This window comes from Mobula birostris, chromosome 21, assembly GCF_030028105.1.
Source record: "Mobula birostris isolate sMobBir1 chromosome 21, sMobBir1.hap1, whole genome shotgun sequence".
Taxonomy (NCBI): domain Eukaryota; kingdom Metazoa; phylum Chordata; class Chondrichthyes; order Myliobatiformes; family Myliobatidae; genus Mobula; species Mobula birostris.
In genome coordinates, this window is record NC_092390.1 from 54,271,139 (window position 1) to 54,297,776 (window position 26,638).

Consider the following 26,638-nt stretch of genomic DNA (forward strand, 5'->3'; position numbering starts at 1 on the left):
CCATATCATCCATTCAGTGATTTTTTTTTACAATCCTTTTTTTTTCCTTCAGACCACAAATTATGGAACATTTCTACAAAGAAAATAATTTCCTTTTATATCGTAAAGTTATTTCATAAGAAGAATGATGCTGGTGGTGGGATATTAGCTCTGCTCATTCTAGAGCAGTGATGATATTTTTATCTTATGTTATTGGTTTGTTCTAGCATTCGGGAATAAATAGTTCCAATGCAGAAGTGCTGAATCTGTACAATGTGACTGAAGCGGACAGTGGCGAATATATATGTAAGGTCTCCAATTATATTGGAGCAGTCAATCAGTCTGCTTGGCTCACTGTTGCTCAATTCTCCCCAAAAGGTAACATAATTAAAAAAACAAAATCACAAAGCTCTGCCCATGGTAAATAAATTTAGGGAACAGCTGATTCATGCTGGAGATGCTTGGAAGATTGAAAGCAGCTTACAGAATCTTTGGGCTTTGGGTTATTAATGGTTTCTTAACTTCCTTTCCAAGATGCAACTTTATGCACGGTAGACATGGAAAAATATCCACAATATGTGGCTAAGCTCTTCATAAGTGTCATTCAGTATTTTGTCAGTTAAACTTTACCTTTTTCATCACTATACCATTCTTCATTCTCCTGTGAATTTTCATTAGACTTTTTCATGAAGATCATTCTAAATTTCCATCCTCATCTGTTTTACTTCTTCCTTCATTTCATTCCCTTCCTTGACTCTAAGTCAAAAATAATAAAAATACGTATTGTGGCTCTATTTTTCCATGAATTAAATTGCATGCCTAGAAGGGTGAGTTAAGATGGTGATGGGTATCTGATTATTCCATACTACAAGCTTGAAGTTGGGTGCAAGCTTTGGATGAAGGGTTGTGGATAGGTACATACCTCCAACAGGTTGCTGCACCTCTGCTGTTTAGCAGCAATCCCCTGGTTTGTTGTTCCTGTCCACAAATATCTCATGATATCTTGCTTGTTTTTTTTTTTTTTGCTTTCCTTTTTCTTCTAGACTGCCGGTGTTAATACTACGGACAAAGAAATTGAGGTTCTCTATTTACGAAATGTAACTTTTGAGGATGCTGGGGAGTATACATGCTTGGCGGGTAATTCTATTGGGATTTCTCATCACTCTGCATGGTTGACAGTTGAGTCAGGTACATATGGCTTTCCTTCAATGGTTAATCTTTCACCTAAAGCAAAATTGACACTGCTTCCTATAGAGGAACTGGCAGGAGAACTAAAATGCAAAAACCCATTGTACCATATTATTTTTATTATTATAGATGGAAAAATACAAATATAATTATTTGTATTTGATTAAATAATTAAGGGGAGAGTCAAAATTACAGTTGCTCTTTTTGCCAATGTAATGCCAGTTCCCCTTCTGTAATGGAGCAGTTACTTCTTGGGAGTTTATTCAATGAATCAACTTTATTTCTTCATTGATTGCATGCATTCAGTGTGAGGTTCTGATTCACTTTCAGCGGGCATGGAAAGTCTTACTGAGCATGTTGAAACTGATGCCATTTCTCTCTCTTATGAAATGGTCATCAGTGGTATTTTTTAACTGATAATTGGCAGAAGGAAGGTGGCACTCTGCAAATACGTTCAGATGAAACTTTTCCAATTATCAGTTGTCAATGAACTGCACCTGCTTGGTAATTCCCTCATAAAACTTCAATTCTGTTGGACAATGACGGGCATTGGATTTGCAGGATGCAGTGACAACTAATCTCTCTTCCCTGGAGAAGGAGACCTGTTAACCACACTGTTTGATCTGAATGAAGTGTTGAGGTTTTTTCTCCAAACACTATGATTGTCTTTTTAAGAATGCTACAAACCTTTGCTGTAGTTTCTAATTTCACAGACAATTGGGTAAAAACCTTTGCACAGCTTTGCTTAATGAAAGAATCTGGGATTGTGCCTTGTTTTATTTGCTTCTTGTTTCACTTTAAAGCTTTCAGAGGGCATTTTATGCTTGGTAGCTTTTGGCAGTACTACTTGTAATGGATGGCAGAAGCTTAAATAGTGTTTATTATGCTAAATATATTGTGCTGTAGATGTAAGTTAATGATAAAATTTAAGGCACTGTCTAGCATGTTGAATGTTTTCTGCTTGTGAAATGTACATGAAACTGTGTAACAGAATATTTATCACTTTAACAAAAGCTGGTTCACATTAAGCCTTATAGCTAATATAAGCTTTGAACTTTGTACCAGAGCATGTCAAGTTTTAAATTTAATATCAATATTTATTACTGAATGCAACAGTTGTAGTGGAAAAGATGTCAGTATGTTCAAACTGAAGAAATTATTAACGTATTAACTTTTCAGTTTTGTACTTAATTTTAACTTGTGTTTGTTTTTGCTACTTCCCCGGCTGCTAAAAGAGCTGGAGGCTGTATTTTTTCGAAAGTACTTTTGACCAGTTTTGCTGTAATCAATTTTTTAAGAATTTCGAAAACAGGGCAAAGTCACCTTGCCCTATGTCCCCCTATTTTTTGCATTCTATGTCACTCTAGAATCTAGCACAATGGTACACCAGTATTATATCATACTAAAAATACTGTATATGTTTGTGGTTTTCCTCAGTCCTTGATTTCCTTCCTTTTCTTGTGGAGGCATATGATTCCATAGATGTATAAAGGCACCCAGCGAAATGACGTTGCTTAATGTGTGGTCCCAGTGAATCTCTTATAGCAGTATTTTTAGCCAAATAGATTTTCTCAATTAGTATTTTATCTATTTTATTGAGACACAGCACAGAATACGCCCTTCTGGCCCTTTGAGCCGTGCTGCCCACCAGCCCTCCTTTTAACCCTAGCCTAATCACATGACAATTTACAATGACCAATTAGTTAACCTACCAACTGGTACATCTTTGGATTGCGGGAGGAAACCAGAGTGCCCAGGGGAAGTCCACGTGACCATGGGGAGAACATACAAACTCCTTACAGACAGCGGTGGGAATTGAACTTGGGTCACCGGTACTGTAGAGCGTTGCGCTAACCATTCCGCTACCGTGCCACCACTGGGTAGTGAACAGAAATGGAAACTTGTCCTTTATGCCATTGAATGGTGAGGTCACTTCAAAGGAGATAGGTACCCTACCAGTATGTTACTTACTTCTGTAGAAGTAGAAGTTCGGTAGTTGTAGATGACTCTATATCATACTGATGTACGTTTTACCAATGAAGCTATTTAAAGGGCATTCACTATTTTTTCTAAAACATTAAAACTATTCTTGAAGAATAGGGTTGTTAAATTAATGTGTTATTTCTATTTTAGTTGTCTTTCATATCTGAATCTTTATGCTAATATTTGACAATTGTTTCTTCACGTGTAATCCAGTTCCTGAAGACAAGCCAAAGGGGTTGACCTCTCCTGACTATCTGGAAATAGTTATCTATTGCATTGGTGTTTTTGTAATCGCGTGCATGGTGCTGACGGTTGTTATTTGCCGCATGAGGAGCACAGCCAAGAAGCCAGATTTCAGTGCCCAGCCAACAGTGCACAAGCTGACCAAAAGCATCCCTCTGCGCAGACAGGTAACAGAAAGTAGATAAGAGAGTTCAAAAACCTTTACTTGACATAATATCCATTTCTCATTTATTATTTCTCAGCACTCCAGTCATGTCTCAGAAATAATCACTCAAGTTCCCCTCCTTCAATGTCAGTAATGAAAACATTGTATTTATTTTGAATTGACCTCTTATCTTCCAGTTTCCAGTGCCAAGCTGTTTACCCACATTAAGATTCTTATGAACTAACTACTCATTTTACCAGTAAGCAGTAGATGCAGTTCCTCAAGAAAAGTATTTGTTTCATCCCATTTTATGAAACTATGAAAATTAAACAAGTATTTTCATTTTTGTTTTGGAATTCTTTCAGCTGGTGAATACGATGTTCCAATTGCGTAAACAATTTTTAATTTGCACTTTAGATGATAAGGAATGACAGTTTTTCTTATTGCTTTGTAGAGGTCTTGTTTGTTACCATTGCATTACTGTACTCCACGTGGTTAAGTTAATGCCTAGGAATAGAATCCAAATGTTGGAAAATGGATTGAAATTATGGAAGTATTGGAGCAATCTATGGAGACAATTAAATCATCCAGCTTTTGGGAAGGGTTTTCACATTTGGAGAGTCACCACTCACTGGTTGTAGGAATATTGCAAAATTGTTGTAGCTGTTGTATTGGCAAATCTCTTGTTTCCAACCCTTCCTCTATACCCCGGTGCCAAAGTTTCACCAGAATCTTGTTTGTTTTCTTAAACATTTCAGAGTTAAACTGTTCGACTTTAATCCATGATTTATTAACATGCAATTCAGTAATTGTATGTTCATAGGGTATTTAGGAAATCTGCATTTAATAGGGTTTTCTCTGACCTCCAAAATAACTTTACGTTGGCTCAGTTGTGTCAGTAGGTGTTCTGGTTTACCAGACCTTCAGCTTTAGAAGGCTTTACCCCTTTGTATCTTAAAGTTTAATTATATTGCTAGTGTAACTGAAATACGGAGTTTAATAGCCAACTAGATTATTTGGTGGGACTATTTTGATTTTGAGTTATGAAATCTGGATTGGATAATATCATACAGACCAGCAATATGGTACAAAATTGAAAGATCTGGAACTGTCGTTTTTTGACTTGAGTAGTTACATCTGAATAGTCATAGTCATACTTTATTGATCCCGAGGGAAATTGGTCTTCATTACAGTTGCACCATAATTAATTAAATAGTAATAAAACCATACATAATTAAATAGTAATATGTAAATTATGCCAGGAAATAAGTCCAGGAGCAGCCTATTGGCTCAGGGTGTCTGACCCTCCAAGGGAGGAGTTGTAAAGTTTGATGGCCACAGGCAGGAATGACTTCCTATGACGCTCAGTGTTACATCTCGGTGGAATGAGTCTCTGGCTGAATGTACTCCTGTGCCCTCCCAGTACATTATGTAGTGGATGGGAGACATTGTCCAAGATGGCATGCAACTTGGACAGTATCCTCTTTTCAGACACCACCGTCAGAGAGTCCAGTTCCATCCCCACAACATCACTGCCTTACAAATGAGTTTGTTGATCCTGTTGGTGTCTGCTACCCTCAGCCTGCTGCCCCAGCACACAATAGCAAACATGATAGCACTGGCCTCCACAGACTCGTAGAACGTCCTCAGCATCGTCCGGCAGATGTTAAAGGACCTCAGTCTCCTCAGGAAATAGAGATGGCTCTGACCCTTCTTGTAGACAGCCTCAGTGTTCTTTGACCAGTCCAGTTTATTGTCAATTCGTATCCCCAGGTATTTGTAATCCTCCACCATGTCCACACTGACCCCCCTGGATGGAAACAGGGGTCACCGGTGCCTTAGCCCTTCTCAGGTCTGCCACCAGCTCCTTAGTCTTTTTCAATACATTTGCCTGATTCCATGACTTAGGCAATCCTAAACATCGCAATGACAATTAAAAGGGCATTGATTTCCAGATTCTTCCTTTAATCAAAATCACTGACATTTGTTGATTATTTATCTCTGCCCCTTTTATAGGCACTTGCTACATGCAAACTTGATATTATGTATGTATCTGCATCAGTGTATTAAAATCTATTTTATATGTAAAAGTTAATCTTTATTTTTGTGAGAAGATGACATTTAAATCCCATACTGCCTGTTGCCAGCTGAGAGAGGGTGAGCAGTTAAGTTGGCTCAAGGTTGACCTGGAGTAATGAGGGTGGTGACTTGGATTACCCGGAGGTACAAAGGTGTGCAGATCAAATGGCCTAGGTTACTTACCTGTTCAAAAACTATTAAAGACTCTGCATCCAGGATTTTAATTTGGCTTTATAAAAAATACATCAAGGCAATCCAGTCAAAATTTGTGGGTCGTCAGGACCCAGTGTCTATTTTAATTTAAATCAGACTGGAAAAACCACTGCAACATTGCCACCAGGTAAACATCAGGTGTGATCTGCAAGAAAGAAAGTGAGTACAAAAATGATTTTGTTTTGTCCATTTAGAGGGCTTGTTTCTGTGCTCTGGTGTTATGTGATGTGACTCTGTGACTCTGGAGCTAGTGTCACCGTGCTCCTCCAGGCACGGCAAGGAAAGCTGTGTCTGTCTCAGACTGCACTGTGCATTCTCACCCAACTTTCTGCCAGTTAATCGAATCAGAGCCATCATAGCAAAATATTTGGAAGAAGGTGGTTTTGTATTTTTACGCAAATCTATTTGGTGTAATTTGTGTGTGCCGGCAGTTAATTCAAAGAAATTATCAAGTAATTAAAATCAGCGTTTCCGATATCTGGCAAGAGTTGAAATGTTAAGTAACAGATCTCATATGCACTTTCAAATCTTGTAACTTTCTTATCTTGGAATTAATATGTAATGCAGTAATTTGAACATTGATTGTATTCACCCATTATGCCCTTTGAAATACTGCTGAGATGTGATCAATATGTTCATTTACCCTCTCTGCCAAACTGGATTTTCCTTGATAATACGGTCAAATGCAGTGAATCAAACCAGGAAATGAAATGTAACTGTAATATTAGTTCACATCCAGTTCTGTATTTTTCAGCTAAGCTAACAATTGTGCCTGTGGGTTGCCCATCTCTTTCCTGAATGATAAAACTATGTTAATCTCATGAGCTCTGGTAAAGGTGCTGCTTTGTATATAGATCTTCTAAAAAGGTTCAGTGTTGCTTATTTACAGGTTGTAAATGTCTGCTAAATCTCCTTAAAGCCTTTTGTTTACCTTCCTGTTTTCCAGCTAAACATTGAACTAATCTTTGGAAAGTTACGCAAGGAAAATTTGCTGTCAGAATGTGGCTTTCACTTTTAATCTTCATGTGGTCCTTTAGCCCATAAATAGTTAAAAGTCTTAATCCCTACTTGCTGCACATGATGCAACCCTGGTGACAGGATGTGATAATACCAAAGGAATTCTATATATGCATGCATGACCCTATTCTGTCACCTCGAACTGCCAGATGTCACCCCAAATTACATATCATTAGCTTTTCTTTCAGTCTTAACAGTGTAAATTAATAACCATTTTAAAAGTAGGTTTCATTAAGCGTGCATATTAGCATTTTTTTTGTAAAATATGATTCTATTGTATTAAGTTGACATACGAAACCTCTTCAGTCTTTTTAGTGGCATTTGAGTGAAATTGTCTGTTGTCGGTAACAACGATTTGTGGAAACAATTTACAATCAAGTTAAATTTGATAGTTTAACTACTCAGTTTTCTGTTGCAGACAAAGCATTTATTGGTGATGTTTACAAACTTTGTATGAAAACATTTTTCTAAGCTATGTTCTTCTTGTATTGGTCAATATGCTTAATTTGCAGTCATTTTCCTGAAAATTGATTTATTCATCGGTGTAAACCTTCAGGATATTCTAAAGAGATGTAGTTTGGAAGCATTTACATTTTTTCTTTTAATTTGCAATACAAGGTTAGCCAGAAGTACTTTTAAGGAAATTATTGTAATTTCAAATGCTTATAGAGATTATACCGCAAACTAAACTTTGGTACTTTTAAAAAAAAATGGTATTCAAATTGGTATTTTCCTCATAGTTACTTAAATGATAAATTGAGACAAAAGAAGTTTAGTCGATACAAACTCTTGAACATGAGCAGCTTAAATTGTGAAAGTGGGAGCTAATTTTCATTTTTTAAAAAATCGGATGGTGGACTTGTACAGGACAGCAAGTAGAAACATTTTGTTGGTATTTATCTTCATAATTTTTAATGTGCTTTTGGTTCCCTGTAAGTAATCATTAACTGCTTTTTGCATTCATTAGTTAAAACAGAGGATCTGGCACAAAGTACATGGTGATTACTTTGTAATCGTATATATGAATATAAGTTACACCACACATTTAGAAGAAAAGAAAACATAATGTAAGGTGAAGTTGTGGAAAAATTTCTCGTCTGGATAACCTCCAGGAGTTTCAAGTACTCGATTACATTCACAGCATGTGTGTTCCAAAAGCTGCAGTCAATGATTTGGGTTAAAACATATGATCGAAATTACAACCAAATGTGCCATAGGTGGTTGTAGCACTGCCAGTGAACTGCTGTAATGGACTGGAAAAAAGAAAAATAACAAAAAAAAAATGACATAGATGTGGATACAAAATATGCTTCTCTCACCCCAAAAATTATTTGGCATCTACTGTATTTAATGTCGATGTAAAACAATATATTCTGTATTTCAGTTCTTTTCAAACATGCTCCCTCATGTTGTGTTCTGTTGCGTTGATGACTGCGTAGTTGCTGCCTTATGCTGTCATACAGTTTTTGTCACTTTTGGCAACTGTTGTCACTTAGTCCAATTCCTACCAAATGTAAAGCCCGTGGATGGAAAGCAATATGAGACGAAAAACAAAGGAAGCTTGGGTTAGACACTGAAAGCTCAGTACTACAGATTGCCTAGAAGAGAAAAAAAGAGTAGAGGGGAAATTAAAATTAGAGTTAAAATATGGCAAATAAAATCAAAGAAAATCCAAGCCTATTTTATAATGTAATGACAAAAAAAGAGTCTGCTAGCAGTTGAAAGGTTAATGTATAAATGTTAATATACCCCTGTATAAATTCTTAATTCCTGGCTGTTTTCTCAATTAGAGGCTGCTATCCACAGCACCGCTAAGGAAGAAGAGGAAGGGAAAAATTAATGAGTTAGGCAACTTTGAAAGTATCTACATCATCAAGACCCAGTGAAATATATCCTGAAATGTTAAATGAAGTAGGGAAACAAATTATGGACATTTTGACCACTGTTCCTCAGTCCTTCCTAGCTGTAAGAATGGTACCAAAGGGCAGCGTCACTGCTAACGTTGTACCATTAAAAGAACAGGAGGGTAAAAAACCATGTATCACAGGGCAAAGTTCAAAGTAAATTTATTATCAAAGTGCGCATATGTCACCGTATACAACCCTGAGATTTATTTTCTTGTGGGCATACTTAATAAGTCCATAGAATAATAACCATAACAGAATTGATGAAAGATCACACCAACTTGGACGTTCAACCAGTGTACAAAAGACAACAAACCATGCAAATACAAAAATAAACAAATAATAATAAATAAATAAGCAATATAGATTGAGAATTTGAGGTGAAGAGTCCTTGAAAATTAGTCCATGGGTTGTGGGACCGTTTCAGTGATGGGGCAAGTGAAGTTGAGTGACGTTATCCCCTTTGATTCAAGAGCCTGATGGTTGAGGGGTAATAACTGTTCCTGAACCTGGTGGTGTAAGTCCTGAGGCTCCAGTGGTGTAAGTCCTGAGGCTCCTGTACTTTCTTCCTGAAGACAGCCTGTCATGGGCGGTGGGGGTCCCTGACGATGGATGATGCTTTCCTGCGACGGCTTTTTATGTAGATGTGTTCAATGGTGGGGAGGGCTTTACCCATGATGGACTGGGCCATATCCACTACTTTTTTTTAAAAAGTTGGTTAAACTTAAGAGGTGGGCAAATTATCAAGATACATTCCAAGGATCAGCATTGACCTTTCTTTAGGAAGGTATGGGTTAACTAAGGGCATTTAGCATAATTTGGTAAAGAAGCATTGTATTTGAGCAATATGGTTGAATACTTTGAGGAAGTATTAATGACAGCGGTATGTTTGGTGGCGTCTGCAGAGATTTTAGCAATGCTTTTGAGAAGGACCCACGTGTAGGCTGGTCAGAAAATAAAAACCCATGGGGTGAAAGAAATAGTGGTATATTGGATCTCAGCTGGCTCAGTGATAGGATGAATAGCTGATGATTGATAAAATTGATATCTTAATCATAGAAGGTTTATGACAAAAAGGCTATTTGGCCTTTTCTGCCTTGTCTGTAAAAACAAACGACTAAGTAAAAATGTTTTTGTAACAGTAGTTTCCAGTGAGGCTCCAACAGGGCTGGCTTCTCGGTTCCTACCTTGTGCCTTTGCTAATAATTGATATGTATGTGTCGGGGAAATAATGAAGTTTGCATATAATACAAAAAAGGTTTATGGGTTTAACAGAGAGGAGAAATACTCTGGCCTACAAAGATAAACTAAGAAATTGTGGTCTAGTAGTCATGTGTACAAAAGGTGGCAAATGGAATTTAATGCATTGAACTGTGAGGTCATGCCTCATGAGATGTGATTTGATTGGGTCTGGGTTTAAGGAGAGAGGGGGAAATTGTAAGATTTACTACTGAAGCTGTTTTTCCCACAGTGAATGGTGAGTACCTGGAACATGCTGCCGGGGAGGTTGTGAATGCAGATACAATAATCGTATGTAATAGGCCCATGAATAAACAGGACATTGAGGGGCACAGAGCTTGTGCAGATGATTTAGATTGGCAAGGTTGGCACAAACGTTGTGGGCTGAAGGACCTGCTGATTTGTCTATGTTCTATGTGCAGTAAGGCAAGGGAATACCCAATAAATGGGAAGTACCAAGAGCAAGAGATGGATTCTGCAATGTTTGTCCATAGATCCTTAAGAAGCAGGAAAAGTTTTTAAAGTGGTTAAGAGAGAATATTGGATGCTTTATTAGCTGTGACTTAGAATATTAAAGCAAGGTTTTGTTAGAATGGTATTCTTTGGAAATTCAGAGGGCATTTACTGAAGTATATAAAATTATGAAAGGCAAAGTCAAAGTTTAAGTAAATAAGATACTTACTTTTGCAGATGGATTAAGAATGATGACATGTATTTAAAATCGGTAGAAGGATTTGAGGGTGGTTGAGGAAAGCATTTTTCAATCTGATGGTGTTGCGATCTAGAATTTCCTGAAAGAGCGGTAGAGATGGAAACCCTCAACACATTTAAGCAGCACTTGCAGGTGTACATGAAGAACTATAGGCCAAGTGTTAGTAACTGGGGTTAGTCTAGGTACCTTTATTTTTACAGGTAGGAACCTTTTTGTCAAAACTTTTCTATGACCATAATACATAATTTGTGCAATTCTGTAAACAACTTTAAACTAGTTAATTTTGTCAGCTGTCTATAATTCTTCCTAAGTATTGTCATTAATTTGACTTTTTTTATCGTTGCTTTGGGCAAAATTCAAAATCACTTTTAAACATCAAGAATACCTTTCTAATCCTAAATTTGAGATTGAGATGCCCATCTGAAAGTTTGAAACTGAAGCCCATTTGGCATGATTTTTAAATACATAATGTTATTTTGGCAAGATTAATGGATGCAATTTTTTACTAAAGTATGTTGATTGCATTAGTGCATCTGTGTACTGACCTGATAAGGTACGATCTTCTGCTGATAGCTGTATATTGTAGACTACTGAAAGCTGGAGAGTTTGGGGTCAGGCTGCAGACTGCTTTCCTTCCCAAAATCTAAAATTGAAAACTTATTTTTCCTCACGTCCTGAGCAACAAGTACAGTAATCCATGTAAAGGTTAACTGGCTGATTCAAGCTCCTGAGGGGACCAGGGATTAATTGGAGGTTATTCAGTCCAGGTGATGTAGCGGAGAGGCGCAGCTAATTTCTAAAAGGAAGCCATAAAGGGTGGTCATCCATACTGGGGTCGATGCTAAGTAAAGTGTTCTAGAGACAATTCGCTGCCAAAGGAGGGAACCCCAAAATTCACTCGTAGGGTCAAGTGGATCAGTGTTTTCAGCAGAATACGATAGGTAGTAATTTGTAATGGTTCTCCCCTATTTTAACTGTCTCCACATACAAGTTAATTTTTCATCAGATCCACCATATGTCAAGACAATAGCTTAATGTATAAATATAATTGATTGCACTATATTGTGACAGTGGGAATCATTAGCATTCTGTTTCTTCAATGTTGCTGTGAACAGGTTTCAGCAGATTCCAGCTCCTCCATGAATTCAAACACTCCCCTGGTAAGGATCACGACCCGACTCTCATCTGCAGATGCGCCAGTGCTGGCAGGAGTTTCAGAATATGAACTCCCAGAAGACCCAAAGTGGGAATTCTCACGAGACAAGTAAGTACCCAGTAGGGTCTTATTCCCTAATTGTTAGCCCAAACCGTGAAATTCATAAGAAGTTTGAACCTAGAAATGTCAGATTATTTGCATTTCATCAGTCATCAGGTGATTAGTGTATATGTAAATTAAGAAGACTGCTGAAATAAAACCAGAAATACTGGAAGAACTCAGAGCCAAGCAGCCTCTGAGGCAAAAAAGTAAACAGGTAACATTTTGGGTTGGGGACCCTTTTTCAGTTTTATTTCAGATTGCGGCAACTGCTATTTTACATGTTTTCCAAACTGCTAGACATGAGAGCTCGCTAAGGCCAGGTTTCCAGGAGGTTTCTTCTCTCTTAGCTTAATGTCATTCCTGTTCTATTTGCGTACTGTCATTGGACCGCTATCTGAGAGAGGAATCTGGTCTTGCTTTAGGATGTCATGCCGAAGTTGGTCTGTCTGATAGAAATGTCAGTTTCTTATATTCAAATTCTGGACTGAAGATTGAAACCAGATTATAAATAACTTGTGTTTTAATTTTGGATAATTTAATTACAAGTATATCACTAAGCAGGGGACTGCAGACACATGAAGTATTATTCTGTTTGCTTTCAGAAATCAGTATGTGTTTTCACATATAGAAGTGGATGCAACTTCTCAATTATCTATCTATGAGCTGTGCTATAGCTGTGGAGATGGTTGCAATAATCTTTGTGGCCAAGATGACCTCACCAATTTTTTAATTTCCACTTTTTGCACTACCTACTTAATTTAACTATTTAATATAAATAAATCTGAATATGTACTTGCTATAATTCACAGTTGTTTTTTTATTGCGTTGTACTGCTAGCACAAAGTTATCAAATTTCATGACAAGTTAATGATATTAAACCTGATTCTGATGTGTGCGCTTCTCCAAGGGCCAACCTAGAAAGCACCTAATTTTGTACCTAGGCTTTTTTTCCCATGTATGTGAGGTCTTGTTGAGGAATATTATCAATTTGGCATAGAGTGACATTTTTTTTGCTGTGAACTTTTGCCTAATGGGAACTGCATTGATTGTTTAAACTGTTTGTTCTTAACATAGCCATGTAATAAGTAAAGATTGAAGACTGGACTTGCCTCTCTGGATGAGCTTGTATTTCAGTTACCTGATCCAGTATTAAGTTTATGGCATCATTTACAAAGAAGAGTAATTGAAAATAAATACAAATATTGAAGGTGATAATTTCTCAAAAGCAATTTTCATAATTTTAACCAGAGGGGCAAGTAATATTTAAACACCGAATGATTTAGCAAACAAAAAAAAATCGCCAATCTGTTAGAGCAGGAGCTAAATACTTACTCATGTAAGTATTTGTGGTCAGGATGCCAAGAATTTTTGGCATCTTTTCTGTTCCCTTCTCTTTGCTCACCACCCTTTCCCCCTACCACCACTACACAGAGATAGAGACAGACACACACAAACATAGAGACACTGAGCATGTCTCTCTGTGTGTCTCTGAGACATGCTCAGAGACACAGACAGACAAATGATCAAAATGTTTTTGAAGAAGACCTGCATACTTCATAGCTACCATCAAAGACTTGGAATATTAATTCTGTCACTACTAACTCAACCCAGAAAATAGGTAATGAGCAGAACACAAGTTTCAATGAAGCCCCACTTTAGAAGAATGTTTGATTTACTAAGTATTTCTGAGGAAACAGATGTGTATCAGATTCTTTACCATCCCATTGAATCATAGACTCTGCGCTAAGTAGAGCATGTGATCCAGAATCTTTTGCCGTGTGCACCCAGGAGTAGGTTATTCATTATCATTACATCTCTTTTCAAGTACATTTACGCTACTGCTAAAAGCGAATAGCTCTATTGCTGTCATATCCCTGAGTCTATATTTCTAGTTAATACCCAGAGTGATAATGAAAAATAGACTTTTGGAACTGTGTGGATCTAAAGATGTAATGGAGGATGGTCAAATCTGACTGGTGATGGGACTAACTCCTTTAACATTTTTCATCAAGGCATAAGATGAATATGGTATTTATTTACTTGTTTAAATGGTGGCTTTGCTGTGAGAAAAAATCTCCAAGAAAGAAAGTATATAATCATCTTGGTCTACTTGTTCCCAGCAAGTATTTCAATTAAATGAGTGCCTCTAAAAAGCAATGTACTTTAGTTAATGCCTACATTATTCTGATCAATGCTGCAGTCTGTGAACCTACATATTGGTTGTAAGCCTCAGGCAACATATTAAACTTAGAAAATTCTAGGGCATCACATTTAAGAAAATAGTGTTTAACACAAATGTAGGTGGAGCAGGTTTGCAGTGAAAGAGCTTTGAGAGTCAACTTGTTAGATCTTATGTGCATTTCCAGCACAATGGAAGGATTGTATAATTCTGTTGAACACACTATCTAGTGGAATTTAAATTGACTTACCTGAAAATGTGAATGATTGCATAACATCACTGTTTAAAATTGCAAGTCTGATAAAGGCCTTAACTGATATTTCCTCAGTAGAAGTTAAGTTTTCAATAATGTAAAAAGTTTGTGCTTCATAAAAACACACAATTGTTCATTTTTTTAAAAAAAAAAGGTCTTTAAGAGGCAAATTAAGTTCAGACTCCAGTTGTACTCAACAATATTTAAGTCCAGTAGTTCTCTACTTTTGGTAAATGTTATGGTTTATGAGCTTATTCATATCAGTTGATACTTATCCTTGATTCAGAGCAACATATTGGAATGATGTGGACATCGAATTAACAGATGAATAGTTGTCTTTTTTTGTCTAGTTAGGATATTAAATCTTCTAGTTCATCAGAAATTAAGAACAAAAAGTTTGAAGTCCATTGGTGCTAATCTTCTGTTTTCATTTACAGACTGACACTCGGTAAACCCCTTGGGGAAGGCTGCTTTGGACAAGTTGTAATGGCAGAGGCTGTAGGAGTTGACAAAGATAAACCAAAAGAAGCCATGACTGTGGCTGTAAAGATGCTGAAAGGTAAAAAGGGAAATTTAAGACCTCCATTTATTTACTTTTTTGGCGAGTGAAGCTTGACCTTCTAAAGGTTGTAGGCTTAGTATTTGACCTCTGTATTTATTTGGTCATCTGAAAATATTTTGACTAATTAGATAAATCTTTGTAAGAAATTCCATGGAATTAAATCTAATAATCTTCTGCATTTTTTCACATGATGACAGGACTCCTTATTTTGGATAGGATTGTGATAAAGAATACAAACAAAATGCTATCGAACTAATAATAGAACAGTCCACTAAGTATTTCTTCAGCTAATTTAGGAAGAAGAGTTAGGTTTTAATGTGTTAGCAGAATAACTCTGATGTATCTGTTTAACTGGTTTAAATAATGTAAAATCTTAATTACAATCTTCTCAGATGATGCCACAGAAAAGGATCTCTCAGATCTTGTTTCTGAGATGGAAATGATGAAAATGATTGGAAAGCATAAGAACATCATCAATCTGCTAGGTGCATGCACACAAGACGGTAAGCAGTCAAATGGCATAGTTCACTCAAGGTTGACCCTGAAGTAGAAAGGTTTTTTTGTAATCTTTTGGCTTTGACTCTAGGTTTCAGATCAAAATAAAACTACTAAACTGCGGTTAGAGTCAATATTGATTAGATGGAAAAAAATGATCTAGTGCAAACATTACATTCAGCAATTCCACTATCTCACTTTAGGATAAGGACAGGGCTGGAAGCAGCTTAATCATTTGTTCCCTGAAACCATTACATCATCCGACTTGAAGGAAGGGAATAAATACCTTACATTTTAAAATGCATGGTGGACAATAAACTCGACTGTTTATTTTATTGTAGCCCCTTTTGGCCCTTCAAGCTGTATCGCCCAGCAAACCTTGATTCAACCCTAGCCTAATCACGGGACAATTTACAATGACCAATTAACCTACCACCCAATATGTTTTTGGATGGTGGGAGGAAACCGGAGCACCCAAAGGAAACCCAAACGGTCATGGGGAGAATGTACAAATTCCTTACAGACAGCATGGGAATTGAACCTGGGTCACCTGTACTGTAAGGCACTGTGCTGTCCACTATGCTACTGTGCAGTAAATCGCAAAAATAATCAAGTCAAACAAAACTGCTTCATAATGAATCCACAGCTTTGCATTAAAATTGTTCAAGTCTATAGTAATCATGCACCTTTACATATTTGCCATGTGTACCTTTTACACTAGTGGTCTTCGTCTTCTTCATGTGTCTTGTGCGTTACATGCTTGGGTGATCATGGCCCTCCGCATCGAACGATCCCATGCAGCGTCAATGATAGCTCGCACACTTAGACCTGTTAGTTCCGTTACTAGTGCTAGTAAACTAAATCTCTCTCCTAACGGACTTCTGTTGCTTTCATCCACTCTGCACTCTCCATTCTTCTACAGCTTTAAAGTAAAAGGAAATGCGATACAACCTATCATATATATAACTGAGCAAATAACTTAAAAGACAGTACCAAAGTAAAAGAATGGAATTTTATTTAGTTCAAAAGTGAAAATTAGCATTTTGATTGAAGCTTATATCCAGCTGCATCAAAGTATATATGCTGAGATTGGGAAAATTGTCTGAAATCTGAACTAATAACATTCTGGCAGAAAACAGATGTGAATCATTTTGCAGTGTATTTCCCTTTGTAAGTATCTTTCATTGAAATGAGATCATATTTTATTAAAAACATGGAGCACCAATTATTGTACAGTCTCTTCAAAAATAGTTTGTCACTGTTGCAAATTCGCATTTGGCTCTCTGAACTCCTCGTTGTTCCGCCATACATTTAGTAACTGGCAAAAAAGGTGTTTACATCTACAGCTTGAAAGAGAACAAAAGTGAAGAAAAATAACTCTCTATTTCATGATGAATTTTGATTGAATAGACAAAAAAAATTCATTGATTGTGAGGAAAAGGTGAAGGAAGTTTGATAATGCACTTTAAGTTTCTAATCAGCTACTCTGTATATCATTGTTTATTTTGATATTTAAATTGGAAAGTGAGATCTCTCTTAAGCATGAATGTGTATATGCATTGCCTTGAAAAAGTATTCAGTCCCCACAACTATTTTCACATTTTACTGTCTCATTTTCTAATTTGTTGAGCTAATCTACAAAGCATTGTGCATCATGTCAAATCAAAAGAAAAATTCCAAAACCTGGAAAAAATTTAAAAAACAAAATTGTGAAGCTGAAGAAGTATTCATCCCTCTTCATCCTCTTTGTAATTATTACACTAACTTTCCTCAAATGCAATATATGTACTACCTTACCAACTCACACACCCAATTCATTGATGTAGAAAATTTGGAGGATCACCTGTTTTCAATGAATTCGTAAGTATGAATACTCCCTCTCTTCATTAGGTTCATCAGTATGGTAGATTTTCAACAGACCACAGCAAAGTTTTTCCCCTTCTATATTTATTTATTATGTATTTCATTGTGCTGCTGCTGTAAAGTTAACACATTTCATAACATTCCCCAGTGATATTAAACCTGATTCTGATTCTGAAAATGAAGATGAAAGAGCATTCAAGATAAGTCAGGAAAATGATAATAGAGAAATGCAAATCAGGAAAGGGTACAAGACCATCTCAAAGATTGAACATATTTCAGAGCTCAGTGCAGTCCATCCTGAAAGAGTGGAAAAAAATATGAAATCACAGCTGCACAGCTAGGTCAGGTCATCCCCCTAAACTTAGTTGCTGCAGAAGAATGACTTCTAAAAGAGGCTACTGTGACACCAACAGTCACTTTGAGTAAACTGTAGGTGTCAGCGGCTGCAACTGGAGATGACGTTCATGGCTTCACAATCTCTAAGGCCTTGCACAAAAAAGGGTATTTATTCAAGAGTGGCAAGAGAGATGCCCTGGCTAAAAAAAAACGTATCCTTTCCCGTAAAGACTTTGTAAAGTGTCACTTAGGAGCTGTAGAAGAAAGTCTTGTGGCTGGATGAGACTAAGGTGGAACTTTTGGGCCTCAATGCTAAGCAGTACATGTGGCGTAAATCTAATATTTTGCATCATCTATGTAACACCATCCCTACTGTAAAGTTTGGTGAAGTTAGCATCATGCAGTGGGGATGCTTTTCAGCAGCAGACTGGAAATCTGGTCAGGATTGATGGGAAGATGAATGCTGCTAAATACAGAGAGATCCTGGATAAAAACCTGCTATCCTTTGCCAGAAAGCTTAAACCGGGGAGGAAGTTTGTCTTTCAGCAGGACAACGACCCAAAGCACACTGCCAGAGCAACCATGGAGTGGCTTCAAATGAAAACAAATTGATGTTCTTGAGAGGCCAATTCAAATTCCTGACCTTAACCCGAATGAAATTTCTGGCAAGACCTCATGATTGCTGTCCAGCATGACTCCCCAACTAACCTGGCACACAGCTTGAGTAATTTTGCAAGGAGAAATGGGTAAATCTTGCTCCATCATGTTGTGCAAAGCTAATAGAGACTTATCCAAATATACTGTTGACTGTAATAGCTGTGAGAGGTGGTTCAACGAAGTACTGAACAAAGAGGGATGAATGCTTTTGAACCGCTGACATTTCAGTTTTGAATTTTAGTTTTTCATGCTTTACAATTTTCCCTGTTGTTTTGGCTTTTACTGTGGAAAAAGGAACATGTGATTCATAAATAAAAATTCTCAGTTAAATTGATCAAAATCCCTGATGCAATACTATACAAACAAAGGGTTGAGAACTGAATACTTTTGCTGGGCACTGTATTACCAAATGTTTATTTACCTCAATTTTTGTTTTTGTCTAGGCCCCTTGTATGTAATTGTTGAATTCACAGCCAAAGGCAACCTTCGCGAGTATCTGCGTGCACGACGTCCCCCTGGTATGGAATATACATTTGACATAAACCGTGTGTCTAATGAACAGTTAACATTCAAAGACCTGGTATCATGTACTTACCAAGTGGCAAGGGGCATGGAGTACTTGGCTTCGCAAAAGGTATGCAACCTTGAAGTGGATAAATTCCATTGAAATTCAAAATCCATTGTAAATATTTGATCAACTGATACAAATTTACAAAGGTAGCTTTTCAGATGCAATCTAGATTGCAACCAGACTATCTCTATTAGGACAGCAAACATCAAACATCTGTTTATCGAACTGCTCCATGTACTGCTGGTAGAAAGTTCCATATTTATATAAAGGTGTTAACCCTTGTATATTAGGTAACCGTATTTAGGTTGCTCAGTTGCTTACTGAAATTTAGATCAATTGGCGAAATAAGGATGCAAAGTTCAAAGTAAATTTATTATCAAGGTACATATATGTCACCATATAGAACCCTGTGATTTTTTTTCTTGCAGGCATTCACAGTAAATAATGAACTATTTAGATTCTTGTGCAAGTATTTTGTAATGTGCTTTTTCCAGAAAAAGGCATCTGTTTATGCACGTGATGCTAACCATTATTCTAAATCTATTAAGATTAGGATTTGAAGTTAGTTGGACAGAAAGAGAACATTGTGTTGCTCGCATTAGCATTAACTTCAGTTTCCTTCCCATTTTCAAGACATGCTCTTAAAAAATTACCTATTTTAATTTAACACCTTTATGAAAAATGCAGGAGTGTGAAAATATAAAACAGTATCTTTAATGTAAGAAGAGGAGCTGTTTATTCCAAGGTTATTCCCACAGAGTGTTTTATTGAAGATTTTCCTTGTTTAATTGCCACCACCAAACTTAGCAAGTTTGTAGTATTCTGAAAAGTGGTTGGGAAATTCACTGTCTTCCTCTAATCACATTTCTTTCCCTTGTACTCACTGCTGTTGGAACCTTCATACCCACTCCTCATTGTTTATACCTGAAATGCAGCGGTAGCAAGCTTCTGGGATCTGACTTAATGCAAGTAAACATTGTACCTTCTTGTGTTTCAGTGTATTCATCGAGACTTGGCAGCCAGAAATGTTCTTGTTACAGAAAATAATGTCATGAAAATAGCAGACTTTGGGCTGGCTCGAGATGTCCACAATATTGACTACTACAAAAAGACAACAAATGTAAGTTTCCATGTCAGTTTACACAGTCTGTATTAAGTATTGTCTTATATTCTTTTATTAAAGCCTTTTTTATTTTTGTAACAAGCTTTGCAAGGCACAGCTTTATTCCCTGCAGTTTTGTGCATGTTAACTTCTTCTGAGTTATGCTGCTAGCCATTTTGGGAGGCATTGAATAAAGATTTGGTGACAATTTCTTGGTGAATTTTCCATTAAAATTATTAAATGATGATTGCTTACTTGGAGAATGTTGGCCTTGGTTAGTACATTAGTTCCCGGCAGTCACAAAAGTACCCTGTTTTTGATCTGTTCTACGGGCTAAGGTGGTTTTGTAGTAAGTCCTGCTTGTTTCTGGTCAGTACTGATTCCCCAGAATGGTGATGACAGGAGAACCTGGAGTGGGAAAATGGCAGAAGGGAGAAGTAGGTTTTGATGGTTCCCTGATAAATGGAGCAGGTAGATTGGCCAATGCAGGTTGTGGGTTGGGGATTTCATTCTACACCAGAGAAGACAGGGGCTGGGTCAGCGACCATAACCAGATCAGGAATGAGCTAGTGACTGTAACAGGCCATCATCAGACTAGAGCTGCACCACAGGCTGCAAAAGTAAACCACGCTCAGAATGACAGTATTTTCTCTTGTAGTAAAATTCAGGGAAAATAGTGAGGAATTTATTAAAAGTAACAACATTTCAATGGATTTTGCATTAAATCACCAGGTTTAAGAACTTTCAGCTCAACATAATCCTTTTTGAACTATGTCTTGGTAACACAGGTCATAAATCACATCTTTTGATCCAATTTCTACCATTAAGTAAATGGAAAGTCATGTGTACCTCAATGATAATCATATAATTTGTCCATGAACAATGGATAGGATTTTGCTAGGAAATCTCTGCAAACCATGCAAGATGTTCACAAAATCATCGTTTAGCATTGTTGAAGCTTATAAATGATAGCATATTGAATTTCTCTAATCCATTTTCTAGATTCTGGTTTCCATAAAAATTGTGCATTGCAAGCTCCAGTCAGTGAAATCATGGACATATGCATTTGCAGCATATACATTTATGACAGATAAATTTCTGATAAGACAGTTTTCTCTTTTTAAAGTTGGAACATAGAATATATAACAGAATATTACAACACAATACAGGTCCTTCAGCCCACGATGCTGTGCCAACTTTTTGACTTTCTCTAAGATCAATCCTACCCTCCCATATACCCCTTGTTTTTCTATCATTCATGTGCCTATCTTCGAGTTTCTTAAATATCCCTAATGTATCTACAAACCCACCACTCTCTGTGTAATGAACCTACCCTTGACACCCTCCTCATATTTTCTTTAAATCACCTTAAAATTATGCCCTCTTGTATTAGCCTTTCCACCCAAGGAAAAAGTCTCTGGCTGTTCACTCTATCAATGCCTCTTATCATCTTGTACACCTGTGTCAAGTCTCATTTCATCCTCACCATCTTGGCATTCTCGAATATGAGCAGCCAGATGTTTTGGTGCATATTGGCACTAATGACATAGGTAGACATGGTGAAGAGTCCTGAAGAGAGATCTTAGGGAACTAGATAAAAGCTGAGAAACATGACCTCCATGGTAGTCATCTCTGGATTGCTGCCTGTGGCACGTGCCAGTGAGGGTAGGAATAGGATGATTTGACAGGCGAATGCTTGGCTGAGGAACTGGTGCAGGGGGCAGGGGTTTAGATTTATGGATCATTGGGATCTCTTCTGGGGAAAGTACAACCTGTCCGGGATCTTCACTGTGGAAGACGCTACACTGTGGAAGTTACCACAGTGAGGTGTGTGAAGTTACCATTATTAGAGAGAAGGTTCTTGCGGAAACTGAAAGGTCTGAAGGTAGGTGACTCACCTGGATCGGATGGGGTACACCCCAGGGTTCTGAAAGAGGAGGCTGAGGAGATTGTGGAGGCATTAGTAATGATTTTTCAAGGATCTCTATATTCTGATATGATTCCAGGATACTGGAAAATTGCAAATGTCACTCCACTCTTCAACAAGGGAGAGAAGCAGAAGAAAGGAAATTATAAGCCGGTTAGTTGGGAAGATGTTGGAGTTGATTATTAAAGATGAGGTCTCAGGGTACATGGGGGCACATGATAAAATAGGCCACAGTCAGCATAGTCTCCTTAAGGGAAAATCTTGCCTGACAAATCTGTAGGAATTCTTTGTAGTAATAACAAGCAGAATGGACAAAGGAGAATTGGTTGATATTGTGTATTTGGATTTTCAGAAGGCCTTTGACAAGGTGCCACAGCTGAGGCTGCTTAACAAGCTGCAAGCCCATGGTATTAAAGGAAAGCTTCTAGCATGGATAAAGCAGTGGCTGAGAGGAAACGGTGGGAATAAAGGGAGCCTTTTCTGGGTTGGCTGTCAGTGACCGGTGATGTTCCACAGAGATCTGTATTAGGACCGATTCTTTTTGCATTATATGTTAATGATGGAATTGATGGCTTTGTTGCAAAGTTTAAAGAGCATTTGGTGGCTCTGGCCCTGTACTCACTAGAATTCAGAAGAATGAAAGTAGCCTGATTGAAACCTATCAGCTGTGAAAGACCTTGATAGAGAGGATATGAAGAGGATGCTCCCTTATGGTTGGAGAGTCTAAGACCAGAGGACACAGCCCCAGAATAGAGGGGCATCCTTTTAGAACAGAGATGAGGAGAGTGGTGAATTTGTGGAATTATTTGCCATAGGCAACTGTGGAGGCCAGGTTTTTATACTTAAGGCAGAAGTCAATTGATTCTTGAGTGGTCACAGGGAGAAGGCAGGAGATTGCGACTAAGAGGAAAATTGGATCAGCCGTGATTAAATGGTGGAACAGACACAATGAGCCAAATGACCTTATTCTGCTCCTATATGTTTTGGTCTAATTCCAACATGTCAATAGTTGGTACAACCAAGCCATTCTTGTTCCCTCACCTGCAGCATATTGTGTGACCTTGCTACCCTCTATGCTTTCTCAACATAGAATATGCACCATTAACTGAGAGAGAGCTTTAGTGTTAATCAGCAAGACGTTACCATGCCCATATATTTGACCTGCCGCCATAAAGCTTAATGGATTTCAGAATCAAAACCCAGGTCCTGTAAGCCGCCTTATTGTACAATATAATGATGCCATCCCTGATAGGTCTGAAAAGTTGGTGCAGGTCGTATCTATGGACAACAGTAGAAGAATGAGACTGTTGGCTGAAAGGTGCTTCATTAACTTTGTCTCGAGATGCTGTACAGCTAGTTTATGGAGATGTTCTCCTGATTTTGACTTGCTATAACTTTACAAGATCACTGGGATAATTATGTCTTTTTTTTTGCCTTTCCTTAAATCAATGTTAGATGACAAGTCTCTTATTCTTCTTAACTCTCTCAGCTGCTTTGTGAGAACTGATTAACTTAACTCATATGACTTATTGGTAGTGCAGTGGCTTGAGTCGAATTATCATAAGTTCAAGGACCGCTGAAGAGACTTAGAGTAAAATTCATGTTGGCATTTTCATCCAATACTCTGGGAATGCTGCACTGCCATATTGGTCATTTCTCTGTTATATCTGAGCTTTCTGAATATCTCAAAGTACTATTTGAAGGCGAACAGAAGATGGGGGTGGCATGGTAGTGTAATGGTTAGCACAGTGCTCTACCGTATAGGTGATCCGGGTTCAATTCCCACCACTGCCTGTAAAGAGTTTGTACATTCTCCCCGTGACCGCGTGGGTTTCCTCCGGGTGCTCCGGTTTCCTCCCACAGTCCAAAGATGTACCAGCTGGTAGGTTAATTGGTCAATGTAAATTGTCCTGTGATTAGTCTAGGGTTAAATTGGTGAGTTGCTGTGCGGTGTGGCCTGAAGAGCCTACTCCATGCTGTATCGCAATCAATAAATAATAAATAAGTATAGTGGTCTGTTAATAGACAAATGTTAACTGAAGCAAATTGCTTTATAGTATCTAAATTGGATCCTTTGTTCCTTGCTACAGCAGCTAGTTTAGAATAAGTGATAAGACTGCTTTTAAGCCGGAAGCTGCATCTGGTAGAAGAAAACTGGGGGGGGGAATTAGAAGAATTTATAAACATTTAAGTTCCGGGCACTTACTATCTGTAGTTAGTTTGTAGTTGCTGATATGAGCAATTGAGAGAGCTTGCATAAGCTGCTTTGGCCTGACCATGACCCTGTCACAATCTGCAGGGTCAGTTTCATCGGAATAATTGGGGCAGTTGACCCATGTCTATTGCAGCACAACACAGGCAGTCAGCCTGCGGTGCAGTCAGAACCTGAGGCCGCAGCTCTCTAGGTCCTGCTGTTACTGAACAGAAAATCAAAGTAAGAAAGTAAAATTTCTCTGCAGGGGACTTATTTGATTAACTGTGCACATTTTCATTTTAGGGTTACGTGTTTTTTAGAATCACATGTCCCATGTCTGCTTTCAGTTGAATATACACCACAACTATTTCTGAATTCTGTCCTTCAAAAGGGTTGTATTTGAAATTCTATCCTGCTGAATGACTGCTTCTAAGATGAACTTGAGTGAATCAACCAACCATGTCTTATCTGGCATTCGATTAATTTACTTCTTGCCTGCACCAACTCAACTATTTACCCACTATTGCTCCAAATTCTTTGATACTTTTATCTGTCAAGAATCTATTGACTGAGCCTTAAGTGTTTTAATTGTTCAAGCATTCAGTCTTTTGGGTGAAAACTATTACATATTTCCACTGTGCTTCTGCTTTGGTAAAGTGCTTATTTATTTCAATTCTCAACTTCCTGCTGTTAATTTAAAAGTTATTCAGACTTGGCATTTTGTGTTTCAGGGTCGACTACCAGTTAAATGGATGGCTCCTGAAGCTCTCTTTGACAGAGTCTACACACACCAGAGTGATGTGTAAGTATTGATGATATATAAGCTTAATTTTTCTGTGACCCCCATTCTTTAGCTGTCACCTTGAATTAACAGTAAATGAAAATAAAAAAATCTTCAGATGCTGTAAATACAAAATATATTTTCATATATCCCATATATACACTTGTAGCCCTTGTCATAGCAGCAAACTTAGAGATCCATAATTCCCTGGAACTATGATTCTCCCATTGGAGATGGTTTTGCTGGCTTAAATAAACAGGAGTAATTGAAAAAGAATTAATATGAAAATTAGTTAGACGTGGTGCAGTTTAAGTCTTTGAAGATCATCTCCAGGAGCCAGATATGTGTTGGTGGGTAAGGAGGAAAATGAAAATAATGTTTTTTTTAAACATTTATTGTTATTTTATACCAGTCAGGAGAATTTAGTTTTAATATGAGACTTGAAGCTGGTATTGCTGAAATGTTTCCAAATGCTCTTACTGTGCAATGAAAGTTGTTGAATTCAGATGTGTAATCTTGTTTTTTATAAAAGAAGCCGCTTTGTACACTGCGACATTTCTTGTGTATGATGCCTATTGCACCTTTATAAACTGAATTCAGCTTCTACATTTGTTAACCAACAATGAATTCTTAGATGCTTGCTGCATGATCAATGATTTGTATGGATTAGGTTAAAGGAAATGCAGGCATCAAAAGTAATAATTTTATGGTAAACTGATGACCAGTGCTACTAATCCATTTAATTTCAAAGAACATGAACCTATTAGTTCCTAACGTTACAATGAAAGGTTTTATTGAAGGCAGCACTGAAAACAAGTTTTTTTTCTTTTCCATGTCAAGCATGTACTTTGTCCTATCAGCTCCTAAACTTCCAAACTTCTGAATTTTATCATCGAAGAACTCATAAACCTGTTATGTGATCCGGACTGTAAATAAAATTCATAATTTTAAAAACATGGGAGTAACATAACTTGTTAAAAATGTGGGTGATCAAGTTCAGTAATACAAAAAGTGTTGTAGGATATTAAAACAAATACACATATTTAATAAAGCTTGTGTGACGTAAAACTGCAATTCATTTGGTGTTGAATTAAAAATAAAGGTGCCTAATATTAAACACAAACAACAGGAATTCTGCAGATGCTGGAAATTCAAGCAACACACATCAAAGTTGCTGGTGAACGCAGCAGGCCAAGCGTTTACCTTGCCGAGGCACAGCGACAACTCACGGATACCTCCTCTTATTTACCCCTCGATCGTGACCCCACTAAGGAACACCAGGCCATTGTCTCCCACACCATCACCAACTTTATCCGCTCAGAGGATCTCCCATCCACTGCTACCAACCTTATAGTTCCCACACCCCGCACTTCCCGTTTCTACCTCCTACCCAAGATCCACAAACCTGCCTGTCCTGGCCGACCTATTGTCTCAGCTTGCTCCTGCCCCACCGAACTCATTTCTGCATACCTCGACACTGTTTTATCACCCCTTGTTCAATCCCTTCCGACCTATGTTCGTGACACTTCTCACGCTCTTAAACTTTTCGATGATTTTAAGTTCCCTGGCCCCCACCGCTTTATTTTCACCATGGATGTCCAGTCCTTATATACTTCCATCCCCCATCAGGAAGGTCTCAAAGCTCTACGCTTCTTTTTGGATTCCAGACCTAATCAGTTCCCCTCTACCACCACTCTGCTCTGTCTAGCAGAATTAGTCCTTACTCTTAATAATTTCTCCTTTGGCTCCTCCCACTTC

At 37.7% G+C, this 26,638-nt stretch overlaps 1 protein-coding gene across 9 annotated transcripts in view; it reads left to right on the forward strand.

Moving 5' to 3' along the window:
* The window catches only part of LOC140185804 (fibroblast growth factor receptor 2-like), a 191,566-nt gene that overhangs the window by 154,127 nt on the left and 10,801 nt on the right, over nt 1–26,638 (forward strand). For 6 of the 9 annotated variants that reach the window (XM_072239510.1, XM_072239508.1, XM_072239512.1 and 3 more), the window contains 8 exons: nt 207–357; nt 3,364–3,566; nt 11,818–11,966; nt 14,830–14,951; nt 15,347–15,457; nt 18,749–18,939; nt 19,874–19,996; nt 24,831–24,901. In XM_072239510.1, coding sequence (XP_072095611.1) covers nt 207–357; nt 3,364–3,566; nt 11,818–11,966; nt 14,830–14,951; nt 15,347–15,457; nt 18,749–18,939; nt 19,874–19,996; nt 24,831–24,901 — 1,121 coding nt within the window. Of the gene's footprint in view, nt 1–206; nt 358–1,022; nt 1,168–3,363; nt 3,567–11,817; nt 11,967–14,829; nt 14,952–15,346; nt 15,458–18,748; nt 18,940–19,873; nt 19,997–24,830; nt 24,902–26,638 lie in introns of all 9 variants that reach the window. The other 3 variants (XM_072239514.1, XM_072239513.1, XM_072239515.1) reach the window with 3 other exon arrangements.